The sequence below is a fragment of the Poecilia reticulata genome, linkage group LG22, assembly GCF_000633615.1.
Source record: "Poecilia reticulata strain Guanapo linkage group LG22, Guppy_female_1.0+MT, whole genome shotgun sequence".
NCBI lineage: Eukaryota > Metazoa > Chordata > Actinopteri > Cyprinodontiformes > Poeciliidae > Poecilia > Poecilia reticulata.
Window position 1 is genome coordinate 22,617,983 of NC_024352.1, and position 26,610 is coordinate 22,644,592.

At 37.4% G+C, this 26,610-nt stretch overlaps 1 protein-coding gene across 3 annotated transcripts; it reads right to left on the minus strand.

Annotated features, from left to right (window-relative positions):
- Positions 1-4,319: 4,319 nt before the first annotated feature.
- grhl1 (grainyhead-like transcription factor 1) lies at positions 4,320-26,610 on the minus strand. Of its 3 annotated transcripts, none has more exons than XM_008399979.2 (16): positions 26,431-26,610; positions 23,308-23,497; positions 23,066-23,133; positions 21,747-21,883; positions 20,232-20,467; positions 19,627-19,709; positions 18,373-18,526; positions 18,147-18,258; positions 17,266-17,360; positions 14,834-15,077; positions 13,379-13,506; positions 9,241-9,269; positions 9,058-9,143; positions 7,079-7,164; positions 6,565-6,629; positions 4,320-5,613 (listed from the first exon to the last, which is right to left on the minus strand). In XM_008399979.2, exons 1-16 carry the CDS (start codon positions 26,448-26,450, stop codon positions 5,499-5,501), a joined length of 1,848 nt encoding a protein of 615 aa, XP_008398201.1. In that variant the 5' UTR covers positions 26,451-26,610; the 3' UTR covers positions 4,320-5,498. The 3 variants fall into 3 exon arrangements, with proteins under 3 accessions (XP_008398201.1, XP_008398200.1, XP_008398202.1); XM_008399978.2 differs by having other exon boundaries at positions 9,058-9,146; XM_008399980.2 differs by lacking the exon at positions 26,431-26,610 and adding an exon at positions 26,175-26,252 and having other exon boundaries at positions 9,058-9,146.

Consider the following 26,610-nt stretch of genomic DNA (forward strand, 5'->3'; position numbering starts at 1 on the left):
AACATATGGTGACATCCAGATACGTTTTTGTTTGTACAGAGAGATCCTTGAATATTTGTCCAAATGCAGTTGAGCCAGATATTTACATGCACTGTATAAGAATCCTTTGTTCTCCCTCTCACGTTATATAGCTCATTTATTTCAGTTTGCTGAATGACTAGACTAGTTTACAAACTAAATTGCCTGTAAGCTGAATAACTTTGGACAAACAGTTCAGGTTTTCTTAGAAAGCTCACAACAGTTTGCTGGACGTTTGGCCCATTTCTCCTGACAGCACTGGTTGGATTTTTTACGTCGTCCTGCTTGTATGCACACTTTTTTAGCTCTGCCCTGAAACTTTCTACTGTACTGTGTACAGTAACCTGTGCTTTGTGCACATGTTACTAAGTTGGTGGTATGTTTCGGGCTTTAGAGCTCCAGCTTTAACTTCCCGTTTGACTTATTGCTTATCTTGCTTCATTATTTCCTTATGATGCCATTTATTTTGTGAAGTGCACCAGTCCATCCTGAAGCAAAACACAAAGACAACATGATGCTGCCACCACAGCACTTTACAGGAATAATGATGTTCTCAGGCTTCTCAGCTTCCTTCAAATATAATCAATTTCATTATGGTTGAAAACTTAAATGTTAAACTTGAACTTATGTTTCCCTACTGCATTTGCAAACTGTGGAATATACTTGACTAACATCAGTATTAGTCAAGCTTGATAGCAACCAACATGATGTCCTGCGTATATAGCAGCATGCTTGAGCTATTTTTCCACTGAAAAGCTATTTTAATTCATAATTTTGTAATTTTACATCATGTGCAAGCCTTCTCATACGTCCAGCACTTTGCTGAAGGATGCTTTGTGCACCACGCCACACGTGATTCCACCCCCTCTCCTCCTACACTCCCAAATGGAGAGACAACAGGGATTTCTCTTCAAGTATGCAGCTTCTGATTGGTCGGATAGGGAAACCAATCTGTTGCCATGAGAGCGTGGACTGTGAGTCTGTTGTCTTGTCAACAGGAGACGCAGGAGGCAGGTTTTGAGCGCGCCCTGCATGAGCTTCCCAGGAGGCGGTCTGATGGTGGTTAATAAAATCTACACTTTGTGTCACATCTTGTCAACCCGTCTGGTCACCTAAATATGTGGAGAAATGGAAATGGATCGTCAACATGTAGTGAACTAATAAACCTCGTTAACGGTGGGTCAATAGCTGTAGGAAAAGATTGGCTTTTTAGTTATAACAAAACTTATATCAGTCCAATCAGGGCTGGATTTACAAGGATAGAAACTGTTCAGATACCCTATCCACTAAAGAAATAAATATTTCACTAATGCAAATGACAGTATATTAATAGTTCTTTATATAAAGAACTAATGGTGGTAGGTTTAATGCATCCATTGGTCAATAATTCCTTGTTGTTCCCCCAAAAATTATTATAGTGTCATAATTTTCAAATACTTGATTGTTGTATATATTCATAAAAATCCTAAAATCTTACTGGCCTATGACTAATTAAATTACAATATCTGCAAACATGCATTCATAAAAAAAAGCTAATCTTTGAGGCACCTCCCAAAATTTATATAAAATTTATTATTTTAATTGCCTCAAATCTTAGCATATTTTCTTCTTATAATCACTATACTTCAAATGTAAATCGAATAATTGCAACGTACCTAATCACTAAAAAGAATTAATATCAAACCTATTAGTTATCAAATTAAAATATTTAATGATTGATTAAGTTAAAAATAGTAGAAACAAACACAAAAACACACTATTTCATGTAACTGAACTTGATCGGTTAGACTATCTTTAACTGATCAAAGCTTTTACTTCATCAAATTGTTTTTCTATCTCTGGAAAGTGAACTTGGGGACTTTTTGGCGCATAATTTAGATTCTCTAAATACTGAACTAATCTTTAAAGATTGCAAAATAAACACAGAGGAATTCAGAGGAATTGGTCCGGCACATCCTAATCTCTAGAAACGTGGAAGAGGAAGGCATCTCTCCAGTTGGGTCCGGTCCAGACTGTCAGCCTGCGCTCACGCAGCGGCTGTCTGTAAGGGGAGGCAACTCTGAGGTTCAAAGGTTGTTGGACGTTTGGCGCAATCTGGATGTCCACATGGTTGACCTGTCTGGATTCAGAACCAACTCGCTAGCAGTTTGAAAAACTTTGGCGAATAGATAAAAACTTTCTCTGTGAATTAAGCTGGTCTCATAATGGTGACGTCGTAGCCTGTGGTGATGCACAGCAACTCAACCTGGAAGTTGATTGGACTTTCTTATAACAAACAAAGCAAAACATCAATCATTTTTACAAAAAATATTGCATATTGGCTTTAGCATTTAACATTTTGTGTGTGTGTGTGTGTGTGAAACTACTTTAATTACATGTTTTTACTCAGGAACTGGCTAAAAATGACCTTCATGTCAGAATTGATGTGTTTTTGTATTATTTTTGTCATTTTGTTTAAAGATAAAAATGTTATAACACTTTTGACATTTGAACAGTAAGATTTTATAATGTTAAATTGTTGCATGTTTTTAAAGTATCATTAATGTGTAAAGCAACTCATACAAGTTAGAAAGGAAAACATTTTATTTGTGACCTTTCAGATGCCACAGAGAAACATTTTTATCAGCGTGTTTGTTATGCTAAGCTAATTGACCTTTAAGTGTTAATTTTTGTATTTTACGCTCAGTTTAGACCTGTTTTTGAGCCTTCATGTACGTCTGCAGACATTTAAGGCCTCTGGACGTCATTTGGATGAGAAAAGAGTTTGTTTTGGCCCAACCTGTGGCTCTACAAGGTTATTTTGAATTAAAAAAGAACAGCAGGTCTTGTAGGTGAGAGGTTGACTGTGATGTGTTTGAGAGCAACAAATACATGTGAGGAATCAAAAATACTCTGATAAAAATCAAACAAGACAATAAAATAAAGCAGATGCCACACTGAAGCACTGCTCATGGCAACGATGACGGAGAGTTAGTTAAACTGTAACCAAAAGAGATTCTCTCCTGATTGTTTAGGATTATGGCTGTACGCAGATAACAAGGTGTTTGACATTGAAATCACATAAAAAATGTTTATTGCAACTGAAACTTACCTTTGATTAATATGCAGAATACCTAAAAATACTTCAACATATTTTTGCCCAAGTAAAAGTAAAAAGTAGTCATCCAAGAGTGAAAAACTATTGGGTAAAAAGTCTACTAAAGTACTGAGTGACTGACCAAATTATAATTTAATATTTAAAAATTACATCATCAAATGGACCAAAATATAGAAATATGGAAATTTTGGTACTTTTTAATGACCAAAATGACAATAATTCATATAACAAAAAACAAAACAAAAATCAAATCAAATCAGTTTCTTTCAATAAAAAACTTAGAAAACTTTAAACAAAAACTGCAGGTGTGTGTCTGTCTCTGGTGAGGTTTTGGTTAAAACATGTTTGTTCTTCATCAGTGGGTAGAAAATATAGAAATTTTACTCAAGTAAGAGTAGAGATACTTCATAATAAAATTACTCAAGCAAAAGTAAAAGGTATATTTTTTCAAAAAAGTCACTCAAATAAATCTGAGCACAGACTCTGTTAATATGTGGAGTTTGGTATTTCGCATTGTTGGCTCCTGGTTAGAAGATGTGTGTGTTTTCTGTCCATGTCCAAAAACTGCATGTTACGTTCAGTGCAGATTTAAAATCTATTCAGTCTAATTCTATGATTTGCACTCAGAGCAATGTCATGCTTTATTATTTATTTTATATTTGGAATTCATAATTTCACTTTCTGAACCTTTTGAAAGAAGTTGATTTAGTTTTTACATCTTTGACCAAGGTAGTCAACTGATTGTCAGTTTCAGTTTATATTACATTGACTGTTAAGCTCCTAATTGTACTGACTGAACAAATTAAAGTTGTGTTTTTATAAGCTTGTGAAACTTTTGTTGTATTTAAATGTGCTTTACTAGTGCAGAGTTATTTATGTCTGTTTTTTTGCTTGTTTTTTAAAGTCAATTCAATGTTTTTCTGTATCAAAAACTTGAGATATTGGTATCGGAAGTGAGAAAGGTGGATTGATGTAAAGCCTGTGGTTCCTTAAAAAAAAAGCTTGTATAATTTTATAATGTGGATCATTTTATAATCATGACTGAAACTGTAAGGGATGCATATTTTGGCTTTGAAAATCTGTTTTATTTCCTAGTTTGTGCACATGCACCAGGAATTTGACCTCATTTCTGCTTTGCTCTTAATACAGACATATGAATATATTAAAAAAAAGTGTTTTGTTTTTGTAACAGACAAAAAAAAGATTGAATTTGTGCAAATATTTATTAGAAAGACAGCATGTGGCTTGTATTTGGAAATCGTACTTTCTAGCACTGAAAGTAAACGTTTAAATGTTTCATCAGATCATTTCTGCAGAGAAAGAATCAAACAATTTAATGGTGTTGAGCTTTTATTGGGCACTTTGTGACACCCTCGACATGTCGCATTGCAGTGGTCATACTGAAGTAGTCATAATGGAGAAGTCATACAAAAAGCACATGAACAATAATAGGAATGATAGAAAACTGGTTATATATGAAGAACCCACATCCATATTCTTAATAAATATATACACAATAAGTACTAAGATATAAAAAAGTGATTACACAGATCCTTTTCCAAATATTATGTACAATATTTCCATAAAAAAACAACAGAGATCAGAATGTATCTTATGGCAATAGAGGATTATTTTCTGGATTTGCCTGAGCCTGATTATTATTGCACTGCCAGGTCAGCCGGAAGAGGCTGCTAGAAAGATACTAGATATGAACTGATCTACAGACATTCAGCATCAACACAAACTATGTAATACTCAACAAAACCTCTTATTCAAACTAATTTGAAGAAAAAAAAACTGACTCCTACTCTAAAAAAAAACAAATATTTACAGTATTCTACGAATTGGTGACATTCGAAATACTGCCATACTGTTTAGTAAATAATACACATTTTTGAGTGCGAATTTTCCAACTTTGCAGGCTCTAGTCATCAGTGCTATGACTTTATGGAAAGAAAAAAGGGAAGTTAATTTTTTATATGATTAAATTGAAAACCTCTGAATAAAAAAAACTCTGCTGCTTGTATAGCTTGAGGTATAGCAGCTACCAAACTGTTCTGCAACCACCAACAGTTTGCATAAAGCTAGGCAGTAATATATAGGCTCCAGCTCGTAATCTCATAAAACACAAATGCACATATATCCTTATTTGCTGTTTTTTTATGCACAGAAAAAGCTTTGTAGTAAATGGCATGTTTAACTTATGTTTTTTTTTAAACCATCATTGTTCTCTTTTAAAGGCTCCGGCTTCGATGTACCAATTTCAGGGCTTTTTATTTCATTTTTTACATGACGTTATTGGAGTTTTATATCAAGTCCATAATCCCTGCAAAGCCAGGAGTGTAAACCTGACAGCTACAATCATCTTCCACCTCTGTGTGTATCAGATTTCTGTGAGCGTTAGCTTGTACACGCCGCCCTGCTCCTCCATGGTGATCTGGAAGGTGTCTTCATTGGAGTAGTGCTTGATGATGTTGTCGTCCATGTGGACCAGAATACTAGCAAGAAAATGGGTAACGAAATTTGTTAATCACTTCCAATCTGTGCAAATATGTAGCTAGATAATAAATTCTGACATTTATAATGCAAAAAGTATTATTATCCTTTTAAACTTTAATAATTTTGTTAGTTACAGCCACAAATTTCAATGTATTTTATTGGGATTTTATGCGATGTACTATAAAAAGCCAAGGTTTTCAGGATTTGTGTCGTCTCTTTTTTTGTTCTTTAACCTGATGTGAAATAGGATTATGGAAGAAATAACTTCATTTGAGTCAGACTTATTTTTAGAAATTGAATTTATAGCACTGAATATTCATCATGTGCAATTACGTATGTCATTATTTTATTTAAATTTACCAGCAAAAAAAAAAAATCAACCTCAAAAAATTTATATTAAAAACTTCAACTGCAGAAATTTGCCTGCAAACGTAACTTTCTCGTGACCTAAGCCAAAGTGATCAGGATGAGTTCAACTAAAACTTTGAAGGCAAACTAACCTACACAAGTTTTCTTTTGCTTTTTCACCAATGCATCTTGTAATGTGATGTCTAATAAATAAAATAAGCTAATTTTCACAAATGATGTCCATCCAATATGATTGAGGTTCAGCTTTTAAGTAAAGAAAACAGGAAAATGTGAGTCTGTAGCTGCGCAAAAGTGGTAGAGACACTGAAAAAAATCTCTACCGTCTTTTCAGAATTTTGCTTGTGAAAATGTTGAATATTTGTTTCCCCTTCATATTCATGCACTAACTGCCCTTTAATGATGTGTCATGTTGTTAACCGTCCATCATGCAGAAAGACTGCTCTGTCAAATAAAATCCCAATAAATTACATGCAAGTTTTTGTTGTAATGTGATAAAATGTTGAACTAACATTTTTTCTGTCCATCAGACAAATTCATTGTTATTTTCTGGATTTTTTTGTGTAGTTTCGGGATTCACTCACCCTTTCTTGCACTTCTTGTAGACTTTTCCAATCTTATCCAGAGCAAGATCGTACTTCTCTGAAATCTGGTTCAGAAGAAAACGTGTTAGGTCGTTATTCTGCACACACATCCTTTTTTAACCACATTATGTGCTGATCTTACTTTGACCTTTTTAACCCAATTCTGGCCCTTAAACTCTCAAACACTCTGCAAGACTGTTGGGCCTCAAATGTACAAACCTCAAGAATGCAGAAAAACCAGAACACAAACAAACTCAAGAACAAGACGTTCCTGCGCTAAACCTGTTGAAAAAACTCTTCAAACTCAAATGCTTTACATAACCTCTTTAGCGCTGATAACATCTAAACTGACTTCACTGTTTGTTCCGACGTACATATCTTTTTCCAGCCCTTTCTCCCAGCCAGCATGTGTGTGAGTGCTGGGCCTCTGGCTACTCTGAGTAAACTCTACACCAGCAACATGACACAGGAACATGTAGTCCAGTGCAAGCCGGACAAACCGAGAAGCACTCACAGCTTCCACCAGGCCCTGCAGCGTGGGATTCTTCAGCATGAGGGCGTCGAACACCTCGTCTGATTCCTTGCGCACGTACAGTAGAACTGTGAGATCGAAAAAAAATGAAGAGAAACATTAAAAATAAGGCGGCAGGATGTTTACTGGATGCATTTGTTTGACATTTTATTGATTAATTTGGAATATACACAGTTTTAAGCTCAGAACTGAAGAGATTAATCGTTTACTGAAGTAAAGTTCAACTAATTTAGTAACCGATTAATCATTAATTTGAGTATACAGACTAAAAAAAAGAGGCCATTTGGTTAAAGAAAAGCCTATTCAGTCATTAAATTGTACAAAAAATATTTACATTTGGATGCAAGATAAAAAATAAAAACATTTCAAGTATGTTTTAACCAGAACTCCTCAATAATTAGATTCTAATTATTAATTGGTCTTGCAAAATTTAATCAATGACTTTATAAATGAACAAGCACTAACATAATGTTATGGTATTGTGTTTTTGGCAATAAAAATGTTTATTTTCTTCTTTAAAATGTGATTAATTATTTTCTTATTTGCATCTTTTAATACATTTCTCGTATACAAAAAGGCTAATGGGGCTAAATGAAAAATATTCATAAAGTGCCAATTATTTTATCAGATTAATCAGTGTAATCAATAGATTAATCAGTTACTAATAAAATATTTATTTGCAGCCCCATTTGTGTCATTATATAAACAAGAGAACAGATGCAGAAACAGCATGATAGGAAAAGAAGATGAATTAACTAATACAGAAGAAAATGAAGAATGATTTATTTCTGTGTATGAAGAAGGTGTATGCATGTGATATTAAAACAGCATCCATCCATCCATCCATCCATCCATCCATCCATCCATCCATCCATCCATCCATCCATCCATCCATCCATCCATCCATCCGACCCAAATGAACGAGGGCTGGCCCAGAGCATCATGTTCCTCTCAAGAACAGTCTGTTCTTTTGGAGATTCAAAGGCCACTAGCTTTATTTTTTCTGTTTAAAAATATTACTTTGTGCAATTGTACAAGTATATTACTTTCTAACTTGATTGTTTTTAGATTTCTGTTTGAAATTAATCACCAATAGGAGACCTGAGGACTTGTATGAGTCTCCCAGACTGTCAGTCTGCAGTGAACCTGTTTGTTTGGCCTCCAAACCCTGGTGACCAGAGGAAAGGCAAGAAAGCAAAAATCACATTCACCAAATACAGAAAAGTGTAAGGATAATGTTGGATATTCAACTTAGTGCATGAAAAAAGTTGTTTCTAGTCCAAGTTAGTGGGGATCTGTAAAAAATACTTCTAAGTTTGTGTTGTATTATTTAAAGTGAACCGAGATATTTTCACTGGAAACTAGAAAAAATAAGATACTTGGTGACACTTTATGTTTTTGCAGGGCAGGACTTCAGGTCTAAACAAAGTAATTTCATCTTTTAAAATCTGTACTTTATGATTATTTTCATACATAGAATGATTTGTCCAAAAAATAAGAAAAAGCCACATTTTGCTTTTCTTCATGAAGATCTAAACCTGCATATCCTATTTCGAAACATTATCTTCATACCTAACCAGTTCAGTTACTCTCTCCAATTTAAAACTAATCTCTTGATAGCTTGAATTTACAAAACTAGATGAATCTTTTCGGTTTCATAAAATTCTGCATTCTCATTACGAGCTGCTGAATGTAGGATAAAGGTCGCCAGCTTGTTTCCTGCTGCGTGTTCACCGGGTGATGGCGATATTTGTTGGGTCACTGAAGGTCTCAGACCCATGTGTGTTTTGAAAGACCTGGAACAAACAAATGGCCCAGAGCGTACACGTGCACAGGAGAGGGGTGGCGGAAGGGAACATCAGAGGCTGACTGCAGCAAACGCACACAAAGACTTGCATGTGCCAACAGTTTCATAATTTAGTCGCAGAGAAAAACATCACAGGAAAACGCTAATCTGGTACCTTTCTTGGGCTCGTCCGCTCTCGCCATCTTGTTCGGCGGTGACCCGAACTCATCATCGCTGAAGGGTAATCTCCTCATACCTGAACTGCTTTGGGAACAGACACATGTAGCAAACGGTACTTAGTGGGTAAAAGGTCAAAAAGGGGCACAGAGTTCAACAAGTGTGAAATTAGGAAACGTACCCATCTTCTCCCTCCTCTGCGGGGAAAGCCTACAGGAAACAAAAAAGATATTTACTCAAATATGTCCGTTCATAATGGTAGTTTTATATGTGCTTTTAACTGTGCAAACACTTGTTGTAACCCATCATGGATGGAGCTAAATCAGTCACTTTGGTCAAAGGGAAGAGTAAACACCGGAATCATGTGTTGACCCATTTACTCCCTACCGCCATCAGCAGCAAACAGCCGGCATGCAGACATAAAAACTGCTGGTTTTTACATAACTTAGCTTCTTCCAAGTCAATAGTTCAGGAATATATGTACAGGAAGTACTAGTTCCACTTAAAACAGGAAAATGTCTCATTATCTAGATCTATACTTAAGCATTGTTGATTTAAAACAAGCTGGTATATCTTGCTGAAAAGGTAATTTTAAGTTAGATTTGCATTCTTTCTAGTGTACTAAGATATTTGCACTAGAAACTAGACAACAATAATTGGTAAGATTTTGAGTTTTTACAGTGCAAGACATGCAAAACTATGAAAAATGGTGGTGGTGCTTTTTTCAGAGAGTTGATACAACGATGGATGAAACTAGATGCAGGACAATCCTTGGAAAAAAAACCCTTTTAGATTAGAGCTATGGTGGAGTCATAACTAGAGGTGTGCCGATTGATCGGCCACCGATCATAATCGGCCGATTTCCGTGAAAAAGTGTATGATCGGTAATCGCCGATCATGGTCTCTTGTTGCCGATACCGATTACCTGCATCTCATTTCGCAGCCTGCCTGTGCAGCTGGTCTCCTCTTTCCTTCACTCTGCGCAAACGCGCAGCAACAAATCCTAAGCGATGTGGAACTATAACGCACTGAGTGAATGGGGAAGTTTGCATGTTGCAGCGGAAAATTGAAGCACGTCAAAATGCATCAACACAATGAATCTCATATGGCATAAAAACAATGTCATACTTGACAGAGTTTGGCTACTTCGAGGCTCACTGCAGTAAAAAAGACATATGGAGGATCAAATAGCAGGTAAAGCAGCGCACAGCTACAAACACTCACCCGGATTAGCATGACGGTCAGAAAGCTAAACAAATAACCCGCAAAATTATTTAAGTCTTCGAGCTGCGATGTAAGACGCTGGTTCTGCTCTCGCTGTTGAACCGCGGCTACGCTACAGGTAGTAATATTTCACAGACGGAGCGCCGCTTCTGCTCCACCTGGTAGTGACCCTCACACCGAACCTCTGCTTAAAGCTGCAGCATCTAACCTAAAAAAATACATTTTACATACGTATTAAAACTTTTGCTGTCCTAACATGAGACAGATCATCTCTGAAAAATAATCGATCTCCTCCCTGCTCTGCATAATTACTCCGCTCAGTCAGAAACAGCCACTCAGAACTAGCAGTAATCAGCTAGCCACCATGCTATCAGGAAGTTTTCCTTCAGTAACTCTGGATTGTTTATTGTAATGGATCCTGTATTTGCCTTTGAATGTTAAGTTTTATACTTGAATTTTTTGGCAATGTTGAGAGGTTTTATTTTGACTCTTTGCATTATTTAGCCTCTTCAGAGCCTCCATATGTTTTTAGTCTGTTAAAGATAGTATTACTGATAGCAGTACAATTTGCACAATGCCCGTTTTGTTTTTTTTCTTGGAAAAATTTATTAAAAACAAGTTTTTGTCTAAATTAAAGTGAATTCATGGTTCCTTTTTCCACATAATGTAACCAGTAGTGCTTATGATTAAAAAAAATAATAATTATGTGAACGGTATCGGTGATCGGCCCTCATGGGTGATCGGAATCGGCAGGAAAAAACCTGATCGGCACATCTCTAGTCATAACATATCAATGTGTTAGAATGGCCTAGTCAAAGTTTTGCAGATGCTGTACATCCAACGTGATGACCAGTTTTGCAACAAAAAAGTGGATAAAACGTTTTCATGTAGGGATTTGCAAAGCTAAAATAAGAACTGCAACTTAAAGGAATACAAATGCACTCCGCACTAATCAAATTTTTCCAGGTGAAAAATGATAAAAACTTTGAGTCATTTCCTTCCTACTTCACAATTAAATACTTTGTGGTGCATCACATGAAATACCAATGAAAAGCATTAAAGTTTGTGGTTGTTACATGACAACATGAAAATACTTCTTCTTATTAAAGGTTTGAAAATGGCAATAATTAGTAAAGCATTATCTTTTTTTTCTTGGAAAACTGCTGGGTTGGATAATGTGACTTTGCGTGTGTGTGTGTGTGTGTGTGTGTGTGTTGGCATTGATCGTCGGCACTGCTGATAAACTTTCTATTCTGGGAGCAAAGACATGAACTCAGCTTATCGGATGCAAATGTTTGGACACCGTTTGTCAAGTTCCCTCTCATCAGCGTCGCAAAAAATACCTGCAACCTTTCCCACCATTAAAGCAAACAGCAAAAACAGAAAATATTTATTTGAGCTTTGATCGACTTTCTTAATAAAAACGACCAGCAGGGGGCAATCATGGTAAAACATCTATCGTTTCTAGTTAATTATCCACACTGGGTTGTGAGTAGAAGAAGGTAAAATATGCAAAAAGATTATTCTAATGAGAGAAAGAAGCAGTCATCCAAGAAATTAAAATGAACTCAGTAATTTCCAGTCTAATTTTTAATATTTTTTGAAGGGTAATTTTATTAATGGAGACATCATAAATAATTTTACTTATTGTTTGGGTTGTGTGTGATTCTTATTTCCATTTTTATTTATTTTTGAGTGCGTTTTATTAGAATATCTTCCAGTTCCAGTTAATTTTTTAAGTTTATCTGTTTTCCATCTTTATACCGTTTTCAATATATTACTCTCAATACAATATCATTTATCGCAACTGGGGCAATTTATCATCCAGTAAAACCTGACCTACAGGCCAGTTCCACTAGCCGATTATTTCACTTGTAACAAGACATTTTCTCCATGTTATAAATTAAATAATCTGCAAGTGGAACTACTAGTTTTCCATTTATTTAGTTATTTTGAACAGACAAAAAGTAAAAACAAAAAAATTTAAATTAAAACAAATTATAATGACATGCAATTTTACCGTATCTGTTCAAAAAGGAGCAGGCAGAAGATCTGATGATTTTCTGACCATCTCATATTCATCAACTTACAAACATTTAAATCTTCAAACACCAGATAAACTTAAATTATTTCCACATTGACTTAAATCTCATTCTCATCCTTAGATGTACAAATATTTATACATTTTTAATATCACCAGTAGCATTTTTGATCGTTGAGACACCCTTCCTATATTTCCATCAATATTAAGGAATTATTTACTTAAAAAAAGCTTCTATATCTTGCTGAAAAGCTACTTATACATTAGTTTTATGTTATTTATTTGTACTAAAGTATTTACACTATAAACAAGATGAAAATTACCTGGTAAAATTTTGTGTTTTTGCAGTGTCACTGTGCAGCATATAGTTAAAGAGAAAAGTCAAATTTGTCAGTAATTAATAAAAGAAAAACCAATTTATTAGAAATCTGCAGGCTCTTTATACATCCCAGAATAACTCCAAGAGTGCAGGTCAGGTGTGCATCCTCTCATCGTGCTGTACGTGCTGCACCAAGGGTTCACTCTGGCTGCTGGAAGCAAAGCTCAGAGTCCATGCACGTGGAAAAGACGTGCTGAAAGCTGATAAACCCCTCATCCATGCCCACAGCCTCTTAGGGCTGAACATCCTGGATAACCTGTTTGCAAATCAGTAAGAAAGCTGCACTGCTCCCCTTCCCTTTAAGAGCGTCTATTCTCTACCATCGCACATTGGGTTTTTTTTACGACGGGAACTTTGTTTTTCACTTGTGGTTTGTTTTGAGTCACTGGTGAATGATTCATCTTATGAATAAGCAGTCTGAAACTCTGCCATCATCGTGCAGGCCTCCTATCAAAGCTGCAAAGCAGAACTCTGCGTTCCTGCCAACATGCCGCAGGCGGGTCACCTCGACCCAGCTGGCAGATGGGGCGGGCTGAGGCGGACAAACAAACTGTTTATGGACCACCAGAATCGTGCTTATGTTTGGGAACACCATAAAAAAAAAAAAAAAAAAAAAAAAAAGGGACGGGTTTATTTAGCTGTTGATTAAAACAGAAGTATAGCAGAGGGACTCACGTGGCGCTGGAAGGTGGAGAAGTGGATGTCAGGAATGAACAGGACGGGTTGGGTCTCAAGGTCGCCCAACGTCTTGAAGATGGTCACATCGTTTCTCTTCTGAAGCAGGGGAACTTTAACATCTGGAACTGATTGGGAAAGATGGAAAAATGTGCTTTGGTACAAAAAATAAGAGCAAAGTTTTTAAGTTTCTGCCTTTTCTGACCAATAGTTGGAAACATAAGCAATAAAAAACACTTTAAATGTCCATAAAATGTCCTGTTCACATATTTCTATACAATGTTATTCTGCGTAGTGCATTTTTTATATCTGATATCGTAGTTTATATATTTTGCATTCTGCGTTGGTTAGCTGAATTTATTTTTAAAGGTGCAAAGAAATAAAGAACTAGGCATTTGTGCTTGGTTAGAGCACCCCCTGCTGGCCATTTTGATGCATCATTTCTATGGATGCATTTCAAAGGAAGCATATTATTTACACTCTGATTTATTCAAGTAAAAAAAAAAAAACACACACAAAATAGTGTTTTTTCTGAAAAGTTGTCATGCAATCATCAGGGAAATGACTGATGGGTTTCAACTGCATGTACAATAAAAGGTCATTGCTAAAGACCTTACTCTTCTCAGTGGGGTCAGGCCATTTTTGACCTAATCAAGCACAATAATAACTGCTGTAAAATGAAATCAGCATATCCATAAAGCTCATCAGCAGAAAGAAACATGAAGAACTTCAAAATGTCTGATTAATTAAAACTACACTGCAAAAATACAAAATCTTACCAACAATTTTTGGTCTAATTTCTAGTGCAAATATCTTAGTACACTTGAAATAAGATAAAACTAACATACAATGAACTTCACGGCAAGTTTTAAGTCATTAATTGTTTAATATTGATGAAAAAGTGCTAGTTCCAGTGACAGATTATTTTACTTAATATATGGAGAAAACATCTTGTTATAGATTAAATAATCTGCCAGAGGAATTAGGACTTTTTCATTAATATTAAGAAATTATTAACTTTCAACCAAAATAGATAAATCACATTTGGATCCAGTGATTTTTCTCTTTTGTCCTGTTAAGATGCTCCTGATGTGTCGGGTTCAGAATAATTAAAAAAACACTAATTTTGATTGAGTTGTTTCAAAATTGGCGCAAAATTTATTCCAATTTGTGCAATTTTATGGTAATTGGAAATGCAGCTAATGATCGCTGCATAAATGTCAAGTTTTCTCCAGTTTTCCTCCTTGTTATGCAGGTCAAAACTTAACATTTTGTCTTAGAAAGACTAGAGTCTATTTAATAAACAATTACTGAAGTAAAACCACATTTTCAATAACATTCTAGTTATTTTATAGTGCTTTTAGAAAGGATTCTCGTCTCGTTTCCTTTATTCTCCACATGTCTGGATTTCTCTGTGAAGTTGTTGGTGGACATGAGCTTTAAAGCAGAACTCACAGGCCAGGCTCTGGCTGAGATCCGGGACCTTCCCTTTCCGGCGGGACTGCTTCCGCTCCTCATCGCGGATCTTCCTCTCCGCTCCCTTGTCGCAGAAGACTTTGATCTGGCAGAAGGCGCGGTGGATGGGCTTGTTGCTGCGGTTGTTGTAGCTGTAGGTGTCGATCTGCAGGTTCAGAGGAAGACCCTTCACCCCCTTCTGAGAGGAGAAGTCGGTGCTCAGACAGTTGACGGAGATGAAGATCTGTGGAGAGAAGAAGTGTGAGAGATGAGAAAACAGAAGCTTTAGGAGGAGAGATGCAACTAATTAAAAAAAAAAATTTGCTTGCTTTTTTGGATAAGAAAAATAGACGTTTTACTTTAAGGCCTAAAATGTAATGAAAGCTTTTTCTGTGTACATTTGATAATTTGCAGCTAAAAAAAAAACTCTTCAAACATCAACATATAAAAACTAATTTCTGCATGAGTTATCAATACAGTGATCTGTTAATTATTACAAATTGGATGGGAAAGGAGCCTAATATGAGAATTTAAAAAGAATTTGAACCAGGTGAAGCTAAAACTGCCACTTGAGGAGTTCTGGGTTGAAAGTTGATGGAGGATGCAGGATGAAACTGCTGGTTTAGATTAATAGTTACTGGAGAACTTAAATATTTTGCTCAAAATAAAAACTTTTCCTTTTGCATCAGAAATAAAGATTAAAATCTGTCTGCAGTTCCTCTGTGCTGCCCTCTTCTGGTGAATTTAAAAACATTAATTTCGCTTCTTTGTCCGGATGCTTTTACTAAAAACAGGTTCTCATTGTGTAAACAGAACCCGTAATCACAACACAGGGTCTGAAAGCAGCTAATGGAGAGGATCAGTGAGTTTACCAGAGCTCAGAGCACTTACCTTTCAGATAATTTAAGAAAAATACATTCAGTATGTTGTCTGCAAGAACATAAATTCATGCCAATTCTTATTAGCATGAAAGATTTTATTTTTAAATTGTTCTACAAAGAGTATTTTAAAACATTTTCTGGTTTTACTGTGCATTTTAAAAGCTCCACCATCATTCTTTGGGACTTTTGTTTAGGAACGATAACGTACATCAGAGAGGAGGAGAAATTAAACCCCATGAAGACAAAACAGTCAGACAAAAAGCATACGAGGGGCTGCCCTTCGCAAATACACCACAAATACCCGTATCATGCTTTATTATCGCCCTGAGGGCAAACCACACAAACACACACCTGCACGTCTCAACTTACTTCAGCGCAACTTTATCAACTTGATGCCTAAACCCTGAATTTTACCGTCAACCTTCCATCATTGGAAAGTGAGCAGAAACCAAAACGCTCTCCTCTCTCATGTGTGAAACTGAGACACAAGGCAGCGTCAAACATACATTTAGGACGTCCATTTAGACGCGTCGTCGTCTGAAAGCTAACCTCCAACTGAAGCGTGTTAAAAACAACACGACAGCGCAGAGGTTAAACACATCACAAGGTGACAAAAACAAACAAGGATGAACATCCTTTAAACAGACTTCAAGTCAACATCCTGGATTCTGCAGAAAGCGAAGCCTTCATGTGACTTTGTGTTTTCAGCAGGTAAAGGTGATGAGCTGCAGGTTTGTTGTCTGTTTACTGCTGCTTTATGCCACCCAGGGCTGTTTCTAGCTATTTGGGGGCCCAAACCGAGATGCTCATTGGGGGGCCCCAATAAGTTTATCAATAAAATTTGAATAAATAGGTCTGGAGTCAGTCAGTCAGCGCAGACTGTTGCATGTAGAGAAAACTTTTATGGAGCAACACTAAAGCTGAGTTTATGCTGAAGAAATTCTAGATAGCTAAATAATGCAAAAACAAACAAACAAAAAATTGCAAAAACCAACAATTCTATTAATCAAAAAATATGTTCATCACTCAGGTCTAATTTCAGGTGATTGTTTTTTAACCCATTTGGTCAAATTAAAGTGCCAGCTTTGCAATATTTGGTAAATAATGACACTTTAATGCAAAGTTGGCACTTTCAGGGCAACTTTTAAAGCAACTGCATTAAAAGTGCTGCCATTATTTACTGAATGACAGTTCATGAGAACAGTCATAAACATTCATAAAGACTCCTTCATGTTCATGGCAGGTGTTAAGTCAAGTTTATGGTGGTGTCATGTCAGTCTTATGCACACCTGTTCAGATAAAGTGTTACCACAAATTCTAGATAGCTAAATAATTATCTGAGGCTACGCTGCAAAGACACAAAAAATTTTACAAAGTGATTTTTTTTCCCCCATGTTATAAGTGAAATAATCTGCCAACAAAATTACTGCTTTTTCAAAGTCAAACAAGATGGCCGCCATGGGCAAGGAGGACAACAAAACCTCTAAAGTTTATCACCCATACAGGGAATTGTCATTTTAACCTTGGTGCTTAAGTGTCTCACTGTCTTACTTTGGCTTCCTCGTTCGTGTCCCACGTGAAGGAAATGGCGTTGTAGGAAATCTCCTCGATGTTGCCGATGGTGTTGAAGCTCTCTTTGTAGTCGGCTGAAAAATTGGACATCAGTTTATTGATTACTCAAAAGGTAAATGGTAGGAAATGGCTGCCAGGTTCAGCAATGACTTAAATTGAATCCAATTGGGTGATGATTAATTTAAAATAATGCCATAGACATGTTTGTCAATTGGTCCCAGACTCTGAAATTTCAGTTTGCTCAATTTAAAATGGAAAATACACTGAGGTTAAATTCACTTTTAATGGTAGATTTTTCTTCACAATATCTACCATGGAACAAATATGAAAAAAAAAAAATTAATTAAAAAAAGGAAGGAAGGAAAGGATTATACAAAAATTACAGAAGAGATTCACGAAAGAAGGATGGGATAGGAAGAAGGAAAGAGCATGAGGAAAGGAAAAAGGTTAGGAAACAAGGAAGAACAAAATAGAGATGCTATAAATGCACAAGAAAGAAAAGACCAAAGGACACATGGAAAGACGGACAGAAGTCAGCAAGTAAGGACATAAAATGACCAAAACTGCAAAGATTTAAAAAGGTAGAATTGGAAAAATAAAGTACGAAAGTCTTTACAGCCAACTTCACGACAAGTTTATCAGGTTTTAATCAATTCTCAAAAGAACTTCTTGCTTTCGAGTTGCTTTCTTTGCTGCTATGCATACAGAGGCTGATTGAAATGATTGGAAAGTTTCATAAACTTAAACTTTTGTCTACTTCAGTTTACCAGAACACAGGATCGTCCTTTAAACAAGATGAGCATAAACCAGTGATGTTTTGCTTCCTTATTGCTCAACGAAGCTGCAGCTGGGAATCTTACCGATGTCGAGACACCGCTGCTTGGCCGTGTGCTGCCTGGAGTGCCAGTACTTCCAGTGCTTCAGCTGATCATCCCTGCACTTCTCCTCTCCGAACACGACCATCACCACACTCTGACAAAGAAACATTAATGGGTTTGAACATTTATTTCAGTAATAATAATAATAACACAAACAGCTGTTGCAGTTTTGTTTTGTGCACCATGTATATGTTTTAGTCATTCTTACCCTGACTTTTGTGATGGGTTGCTGAATGCTCTTGTTGTCAACCTCCCTGAGTGTGATGGGGTAAAACTGTCCCTTGTTGAGGTACGTCATCGTCCCGTCACCAGTCTTCTGACGCAGAGATTTGGATGCCTCAAGAGAGTACTCAAAGTTGCTCCTAGAGGACGAAACGACAGGATGCATTCATGACATAAAGCTTATTAAAGGTAGCAACAAACAGGAAGACTTGTGCTTTTCTTGTGAACCACTTTCAGACTGATCTGATGTTTATTGATCATTCTCATGACAAATACCAACTCAACAAGATCCCTGAAGTGTGTGTGTGTTCAGAACATGCAGCTGGTATTGTAGAACCAAAGGGGCGTGGCCTATTGATGCTTTGTGTCCCATTACTATTATTTCACACCTCCATACTCCTGTCTTTCCCTTTCAGCTCAGAGCTGTTGAAGGTTTGTTTGTGTAGATCGTGGTTTGGAAGGAGGATCTCAAAAAGGCTGATGTTAGCCTTCGTTAGCATAAATATGGTATTTGAAATGACGAACAGAGAGCCAGAGTTTTGGTGGACGACTATAAGGCTGATCAGAATACAGTAAATTGACCTTTGGGCTTCCAAATTAAAGACTCCAAATTAAAAATCTAATGATTTTGGTTTTTTGGAAATCTCAGAGCAATGGGAAGTGTTTACATTCTTCAGAGAATAAAAGCAAATGCAAGCCACACAAACAGTGCTATTCACCATGATGCTAAATCTAACTTTAATGTCCATTATTCAACAAACCTGTTGAATAATAACTGCTTTCTGACACACAGTGTGACATCACCTCTACTTCTAATACAAGTAATTAAATTCTCACTGAATGGAGGCTAAAAAAATATCTTACAGCTAACTTATATGCAACTTTTCATAAAGATATAGGAACTTGTTTTATTCTTTAATATTGATGAAAAAGTACTAGTTCCATTGGCAGATTATTTTTTCCACGTTACAAGTTAAAAAAATATTTTAGTGGAATTAGCACTTTAAAAAAATAATTAAATATTCAAGAATTATTTACTCGTACATCTTGGTGAAAAGTTACTTGTTAGTTAATTTAGTCTTTTTTCAAGCGTGCTGAGATATGTCACCAGACAGACACAGGCAGTAAGACTTTGTTTCTGCAGTGTGGAACTGGCTAAAATCAGCACATGAAACTGAGATCTGAAACTGGGCTCAAAATTCTGATCGGTGGATCCGTCATCGAAAGCAGAGCGCCTTACCCCGGTGCCGTGTCAAACTGAGTGTAGTCCTCGGGGGTCATGGTGGCCATGCGTAACTGGAGATCTCCAGGGAAGGCAAACATCTGCAACACACAAAGAGGAAAGAAGTAAAGCAAAGGAAACACACAACGTGCTCTACCATTTGATATACAGTAAATAATCATTATTTTGTTTGTGTCGTTCTTTTTCATCTATATTTAGTGGGGGTTTTTGTTTTATAACTCCCTGTTGGTACAGAAATGTAGAGGGGTTTGTTGGTATCCTCTTTTCTGAGGTAATTCCCCTCCAGGATAAACTAGAGAAAGAGGAGGTTGAAAAGACTTTGGCTATTGTACGAGAAAAGTACAGCACTTTATTGTGTTGGTGAGACAATGACATAATAACACACTGGCCACTATTTTGGCATGTTCAAATAAAAACCAGGGAAGGTTGAGCCCACCGCTGGCTCCCTGGGATCGGGTGAATATCCCATTGTTCGATGGGAGAGATCTGACAGAGGAGAGGGAAGTGGAGGAAAGTAATGAAGAGGTGGAGAGGAGGAGGGAGGGGGCTAGCAGGGAAACCATTAGGAGCACATGGAAGGAGGGGAGAATCGAAACACTCGCCTCCTGGGAACCATCCTTGAAGCTTTCGGAGAAGGTGGAGTCGGGGGGAGTGCGGGACTGGGCGCTGGAGTTGCACTGCACCACGGTCTGGGCCAGATGGCGCTCGAAGACGCCAACGTGACCGTCCGTTTCGCTGCAGTTGTTCGGCACCGTGACAGAGAAGCCGTGGGCCGGCACCTCCGTCTTTACGGGTGTGTAGTTCGGCACAGTGGCGATGGAGACGGTGACGGTGGTGTCTGGAGGAACAGAGTACGGTTAGCGGGAAAGTTTTTTTTCTCGTTACATGCCGTTTTCACGCATAATTTAAAATTTAGGACTAAATTGCAACATTTTGCATTTTCAGCTGTTGTGGTTCGCTTTCACACTGCACTAAGTCAAGCGATCCAGAATATTAAAAACCTGTTCCCCTCCTTGCCTGTGGTGGCGCTGCACCAAGGACTACTGAAGGAAACGACACAAAAACCTCTGAAGAAGACCAGACAGCTACTTCTTTCTTCACAAAATGTAAACCAAAATGGGGTAGCGGGAGATTTTAGTGGCTGTAGAATGTCTCTCTTATCTTTGATTTAAAAAAAACCCCAAAACACCACCATCCATTTCTCCCACTAATCCTTGACTTGATGGTTTGTTTTGGTTGAATTTACCCAGAATGCCATGCGCTATAGTCCGCTTCTTGCTTTTGGAGCAGCCTCTGGTTCGCTTGCATCCACATATGCAATAGAACCGCAACAAACTTCACTTTAATAGAACAGAGACAGAGGTTTTTAGGAGGAGAGTTCACTTTTTAGGTTCACATCGGAGTTTGATTGCACATTCACACCTCCTCAAATGAACCAGACTTTCTAGAAAAATGAACTGGAGTTCAATTAAAGTATACTAAACTTAGCTGGTGTGAATGCAAACATAAGATGATCTATTATGCTTCCTGGATCAGGTTAGGATAGGTGGTCAGTTCTGCCTATTTTGTACTCCTTCCAGAATAATCTGTTTTAGGGCCTTTTGTTACTTTAAATCTAAATAAGCTCCATACTCAGCGTTTACACAAAATAGCTGCACACAGATGCAATTATACAACTATAAATCATTGAAAAGCAGAAGTAGAACCTCCTTCACAAACAACAAGAAAGCATCAAGTCGTTTCTGAATGTTATTTCAACCCGTCTTTTCCAGCAGCCATTGTACAGCGCATACAGTGGTATAACCAGCTGACCAAATGCACTGGAGCTCCACTTGGGTTGCTAGGTAAAGAGGCTGGGCTTCTGGAGTTGCTAGGTAATGGTCCAGTTCCCTGAGGACAGTGACTCAACAGTAAGGAGGTTTTTTTTTGAAAAGGCTCATTTTCCAGACACCAAAAAACAGAAACTTATTGCCAAAAACTGTCTGGGTGTTTTCTTTTTTTTTTTTTTATTTGCTTGGACTGTTTCTAAAAGCAGCTGAGAATCAGATAGAGGTACAAAAAAATGTCCCAGATGTGAATCTGGAATCACAATTCCCCTCTAATGAGTGTGAACAGACCTGGTGAAGGAAAATGAGCCCTCGTCTTGTCCTGGGTCAGCTGAAGAATGTTGACGGGCGTTTTGAGGACCTGGATCCTGTTCTCCATACCAGCTTCCGGCAGAGGAACTATTGGATGTCTGGCCTGGATCTGGTGCCTGCAACAAAGGAACGGAGATTTCTACTGTATCTGTGGGGCTTTGTCCTGATAACGCTGTGTGAAATGTAGCATCTTACAACATTCCGCAATAGATTTTTAACGCCTGTATCTTTCTTAAGGTGTAACTAACGCCCTTGTGAAAACATAACCCCGCCCCTGACAAATTTAGAAAAATTCCAGCCTCAGTGACTATTGGGCAGAGCCAACAGTCACTGAGGCAAAATAAAGCAGAACAGAACAAATTTACACAAAAAGGTCAAAGACTGCACAAAAAACCTAAACAACCTTTTTTAGTTTAACAGCAAAAAAAGTTGATATGGGGGTTAGTAACACTTTAAAGGGGATGTTTTAAATTTTACAGTGCTTTTGATCGATGCAGTCCTTCTAATTAGTCAGTCTGGAAATGGAACCAAAGCAGATTCTAGTTCTTATCTACAGATTCAGAAAATATGGAATAATGCTGAATATTCCCAGGAGTTTCCAGCCTCCCAAAATCTGAAAAAAATATTCTATGGACTGATGAGACAAAAGTGGGACTTTTGGAAGATGTATATCCTCTTACGTCTGGAAAAAGAACATTATACAAATAGCCAAGCATGGTGGTGGTAGTGTGATGATCTGGGCCAGCTGTGCTGGACAACTTGCAGTAATTTATGAAGCAATGTATTCTACTTAGTAACAGGAAAGTATATTTTCAAGCCATCAGTTCATCATCTGAAGCTCATCAGTTCTTTGATTACATCGCAAAAAGCAATTAATTGATTAATCACATGATAAATTTTAATGAGCTCAACGATTTCCATTCTTATGATTAATCATTTTGAAGGGTAAATTTGTTTACAGACATCATAATCCATTTTATATATGGTTTCGGTTGCATTTGGTTTTTGTTTCCGTTTTATTCATCACTTTTTGTGTTTATTTGGAATATTTAAAATGTCTCCCAGTTTGCAAAATTACTGTTTATTGGTTTCTGAGAGGGCAAAAATATTATTGTTTATTGCAGTAACTTCTGGGACAAATTACCTAATTGTTGCCGCCATCTATCTGCTAGAACGCCATTTGGCTATAAGTGGATCCAAATATCTTTTCTCAAAATACTCAAAGTGGGATGTGTGCTTTCGGCTGCTGTTGTGCTTTTATTCTTATAGGGTGGTATTAGGAGAGGTCCGCCGCTCACCTTTTGTTTGGATCCACATCAGAGACCAGCGACTCTGTCTTGGGTATTGTTCTCTTCTCCCTGGGCACCTGCATACGAAGGTAAACACAGCCGCTCACCACATCACATCCAACAACGCGGGTCACCCTGCTGCCTATATGAGCAGCTAGATCAGTTACCAACTCAAGCTCTGCCTGGCAGATGTTCCACAATGGTCAGGCGTCGGTACAAACGGTACCAGACTGTAAAAAGTTTAGTTTTACCTCATAGTAGTCGTAGAGGAAGCCGAGAGCTGCAGCGCTGTCCTCGTCTCCGTTTATGCTCATCATGGCCTTGGTGGCGACTGTCAGCGGGTTCTCCAGAAAGGACTTCCAGGCTTCATCCTCTGTGGTGAAGGGACGACGCTGGCCTCCATACCCCTGCTTGTTCTGGAGAACCAAGACCGCACGCTTACTGCGAAAGAGAGGCACAATTTTAGTTAAAGGTGACCAACAATGCTTCCCTGAGAATGTCCAATACATTGTTTGCACAAAATAATTCTCAGATCTGGTCAGTTCTGCCTATTTTCAGCTGCTGGTCACGCCCCCCAACTCAATCTTTACACTCGCATACATCTTTGAAAAGCAGAAGTGGAGCCTTCTGCACAACAAACAAGAATGCAGCAAGCTGTTTCTGAATTGTAATTGAAATTAAAAAAATACTTTACTTATCCCAAAAGGAAAGTAAATAAATAATAAGTCAACAAAAAAAAAAAAAAACACTCACTTTTGAAACGTCTTTTCTAGCAGCCATTGTACAGCAGTAAAACCAGCTGACCGAATGCGCTGGATCTTGGCTTGGGTTGCTAGGTAACGAGCTAGACTTTGCTGGGGTTACTACATGAGGGGCAGTGCTTGCTGATTTGTGACATTACATTTGGAAGGTTTTTAAAATGGCTCATTTTCCAGACAGTAAAAAGTTAACTTATTGCTAAAAAAAAACAGCTGAGCATTTTTTTTAATGCTTGGGCTGTTTTTAGAAGCAGCTAAGACCCAAATGGCAGCACAAAAAAAGCCCCAAATGTGAATGTTGAATAACAGGTCCCATTTAATCTGCACAGATCAGTAATTAAAGGGTTGATGTTTCTTTTGAAAACTTTCCATGCTGCTAATTGGAGTCACATTTAACACAGTGCTTCTAACAGGTACTTAAAAAAAAAAAAATCACAGCTTCGGTAAAAACCGACAAACAGGTTGTAAGTGTGACAAATCGGCTGTAGGGAGGCTGTTTATGCGAAGGACTTGTTGTTCAGGCTTTGCAACGGTTGTGCAACAAATCTCAGCCATCACACCACAGATTTGGCTCAGAGAAAAAAGAGAAAAGACGCGATACAGGCTCGTCCAGTGGGACGACTCTGCGGCTGGGATCGTCATTGGCGGACGAGCCGATCGAAGGTGACGCAGCTGACCCTGCTGCATTCCTGCACTTCAACAACACTTTGCTTCTGTTGTTTTACTGTGACAGAACCTGTTTCTGAAAAAATAATGATGAGTTCTGGTGAAACAGTTGGCACCAGTGACTTTTTTCCACTTCTTCTTCAACAACTTTAAGAGCGGAAACAAGGAGTTTTACCATTTCTTTTTATCCATATGTTACATTTTACTATTATTTTTCATTTATTTTTCTGTAAATCACATTGAATTGCCTTTTGTGTGACTGTTGCAGCACAAATAAACTTTCTTTGCTTCCCGTTTTGTGCCTTCTTTGTGGAATAATCCTCAGATTGCGCTGAAGATTAAGGCTTTTGGGAGAGTTTCAAGACTTATTCAAATGAAGAGTGAAACTGTTTCAGCTGGACCTTGTCCCCTTTTTATGTTGGCTTTAACATTTACATTACAGAAGTAAAAGTATCATGTTTGTATCATCAAGGTATTGCTTTAAAATCCTGCTGCATCTAGCAACCATGTCATACTTTCATACTTAGGAGTGCTTTTGTTAATCAGTTATGATACAATAAATAAATAAATCAATTATGTTTGAAAATGTTTATGTTGTTTTGTTAAAGGCACGTAAGAATTTTGTACCACATTTTAAAGATGCAAATCAATCTTTTCGCCTTTTACAGCTTCATCTTCTTCAAAAAAAAGTGAAGAAATTAATCCAAATCAAATAAATATGAATTTCAATATTTAAAAGAATCTTATTTTATGTTTATAATAAATGTCCTCTAAGCACTAAAACCTGAATAAAGGGTAACTTTTAAAGAAGACTCAGCAGCTACGTAAACGAAACGGCTCAGCGTCCCGAGGTTGGCTGTTTACTGTAAATCTGAATGTTTACGCTCCTCCTTATTTTACTTAAACCCCAGAAAACACATCATGAAATAAACCTCCTGATTGTCCTTCACAACCAATTAATTATAAAAAGCATCTACAAAATAGTCAGCTTTCCCCACATCAGAGTAATAATTTGTAATCCAATAGCTGATTGTGTTATTCTGTAAAACAGACCACTAAGATCAATTTGGACTTAAGTGGAGAAAACTGGTCAGATGTACTTTTTTGGAGTTCTATATAAAGACAAAAACCATGTTTTTAACTTAAAGGTAGCAGAGCGTCTATTTCTTCGTGTTTCAAGCCTTTGGGATGACACAACATTTGTTTTTTGTAGTAAAACCCACCTGAGCTTGTGACAGTGCGCTGCTTGCTTACATTGTCTGTGCGGGGCCAACGCCTTACAGGTGTTCAGTTTCACTCCTTTAAAAAGTCTCTGTTTTGCTGCACTCAAAATTCATACAGCGAGCTGTTTAATCAAGTCAAACATAAAAAAATAAAATAAATAAGAATCCAACTTTCTTTTTTTTAAATTATATTTTATTTTGGTTTTCCCTTTTTTTTTTTTCCTCGATGAACCTCTAAAGTCACTTTCTGTTACTGATCGCATATTCTTGAGCAAATACCACCGAGACAGTTAAGTCCAACTAAACCGCCCATCCAACACGCTTTCCAACAGGCGCCTTTTGCTCTCACGACAGGTGGAGATACACCTGTACGGGCTTGAACATGACAGGTGAAATACGCGTCACACCATGGGAAACTATGAGCTCTAGTTATCTCAGCGCCTGGCAAGCCAAACGATTGGGAAAACTTACCCATGGAAAAAAAAAGAGAGAAGCTGATTTATGGTTATTCCTAATAAAATGATGCTTAGCAGTGCCAGAAATTTAAAAAATAATAATCAGACAGGAGGTCCAGGGTAGAAATTAATCCTTAAAAATTCACAAAGCCAGAACGAATCTGCAAAAATGCTGCGAACATCCCTCAAAATATTAAGAGTTGGTATTTAGAAGAAAATACTGTCAACATGGTCGTTGAGCAGGCTCGGAGTGGAGAGTCAGGACAACTTACTTGTCATGCTCCTGTGACATCTTGGTCGGTCGAACTGGACTTTCGAGTTGGTACTGAAAATCCGACCCGTCTTCTTTAGGCTGGAAAACTCCTCGGCTACCGCTGGATGAGGGCCGCAGCAACAAACACAGTATCCCCTACTGAGAGAACGGGTTTTGTCGGCTTTTCTCGCTTTTTTTG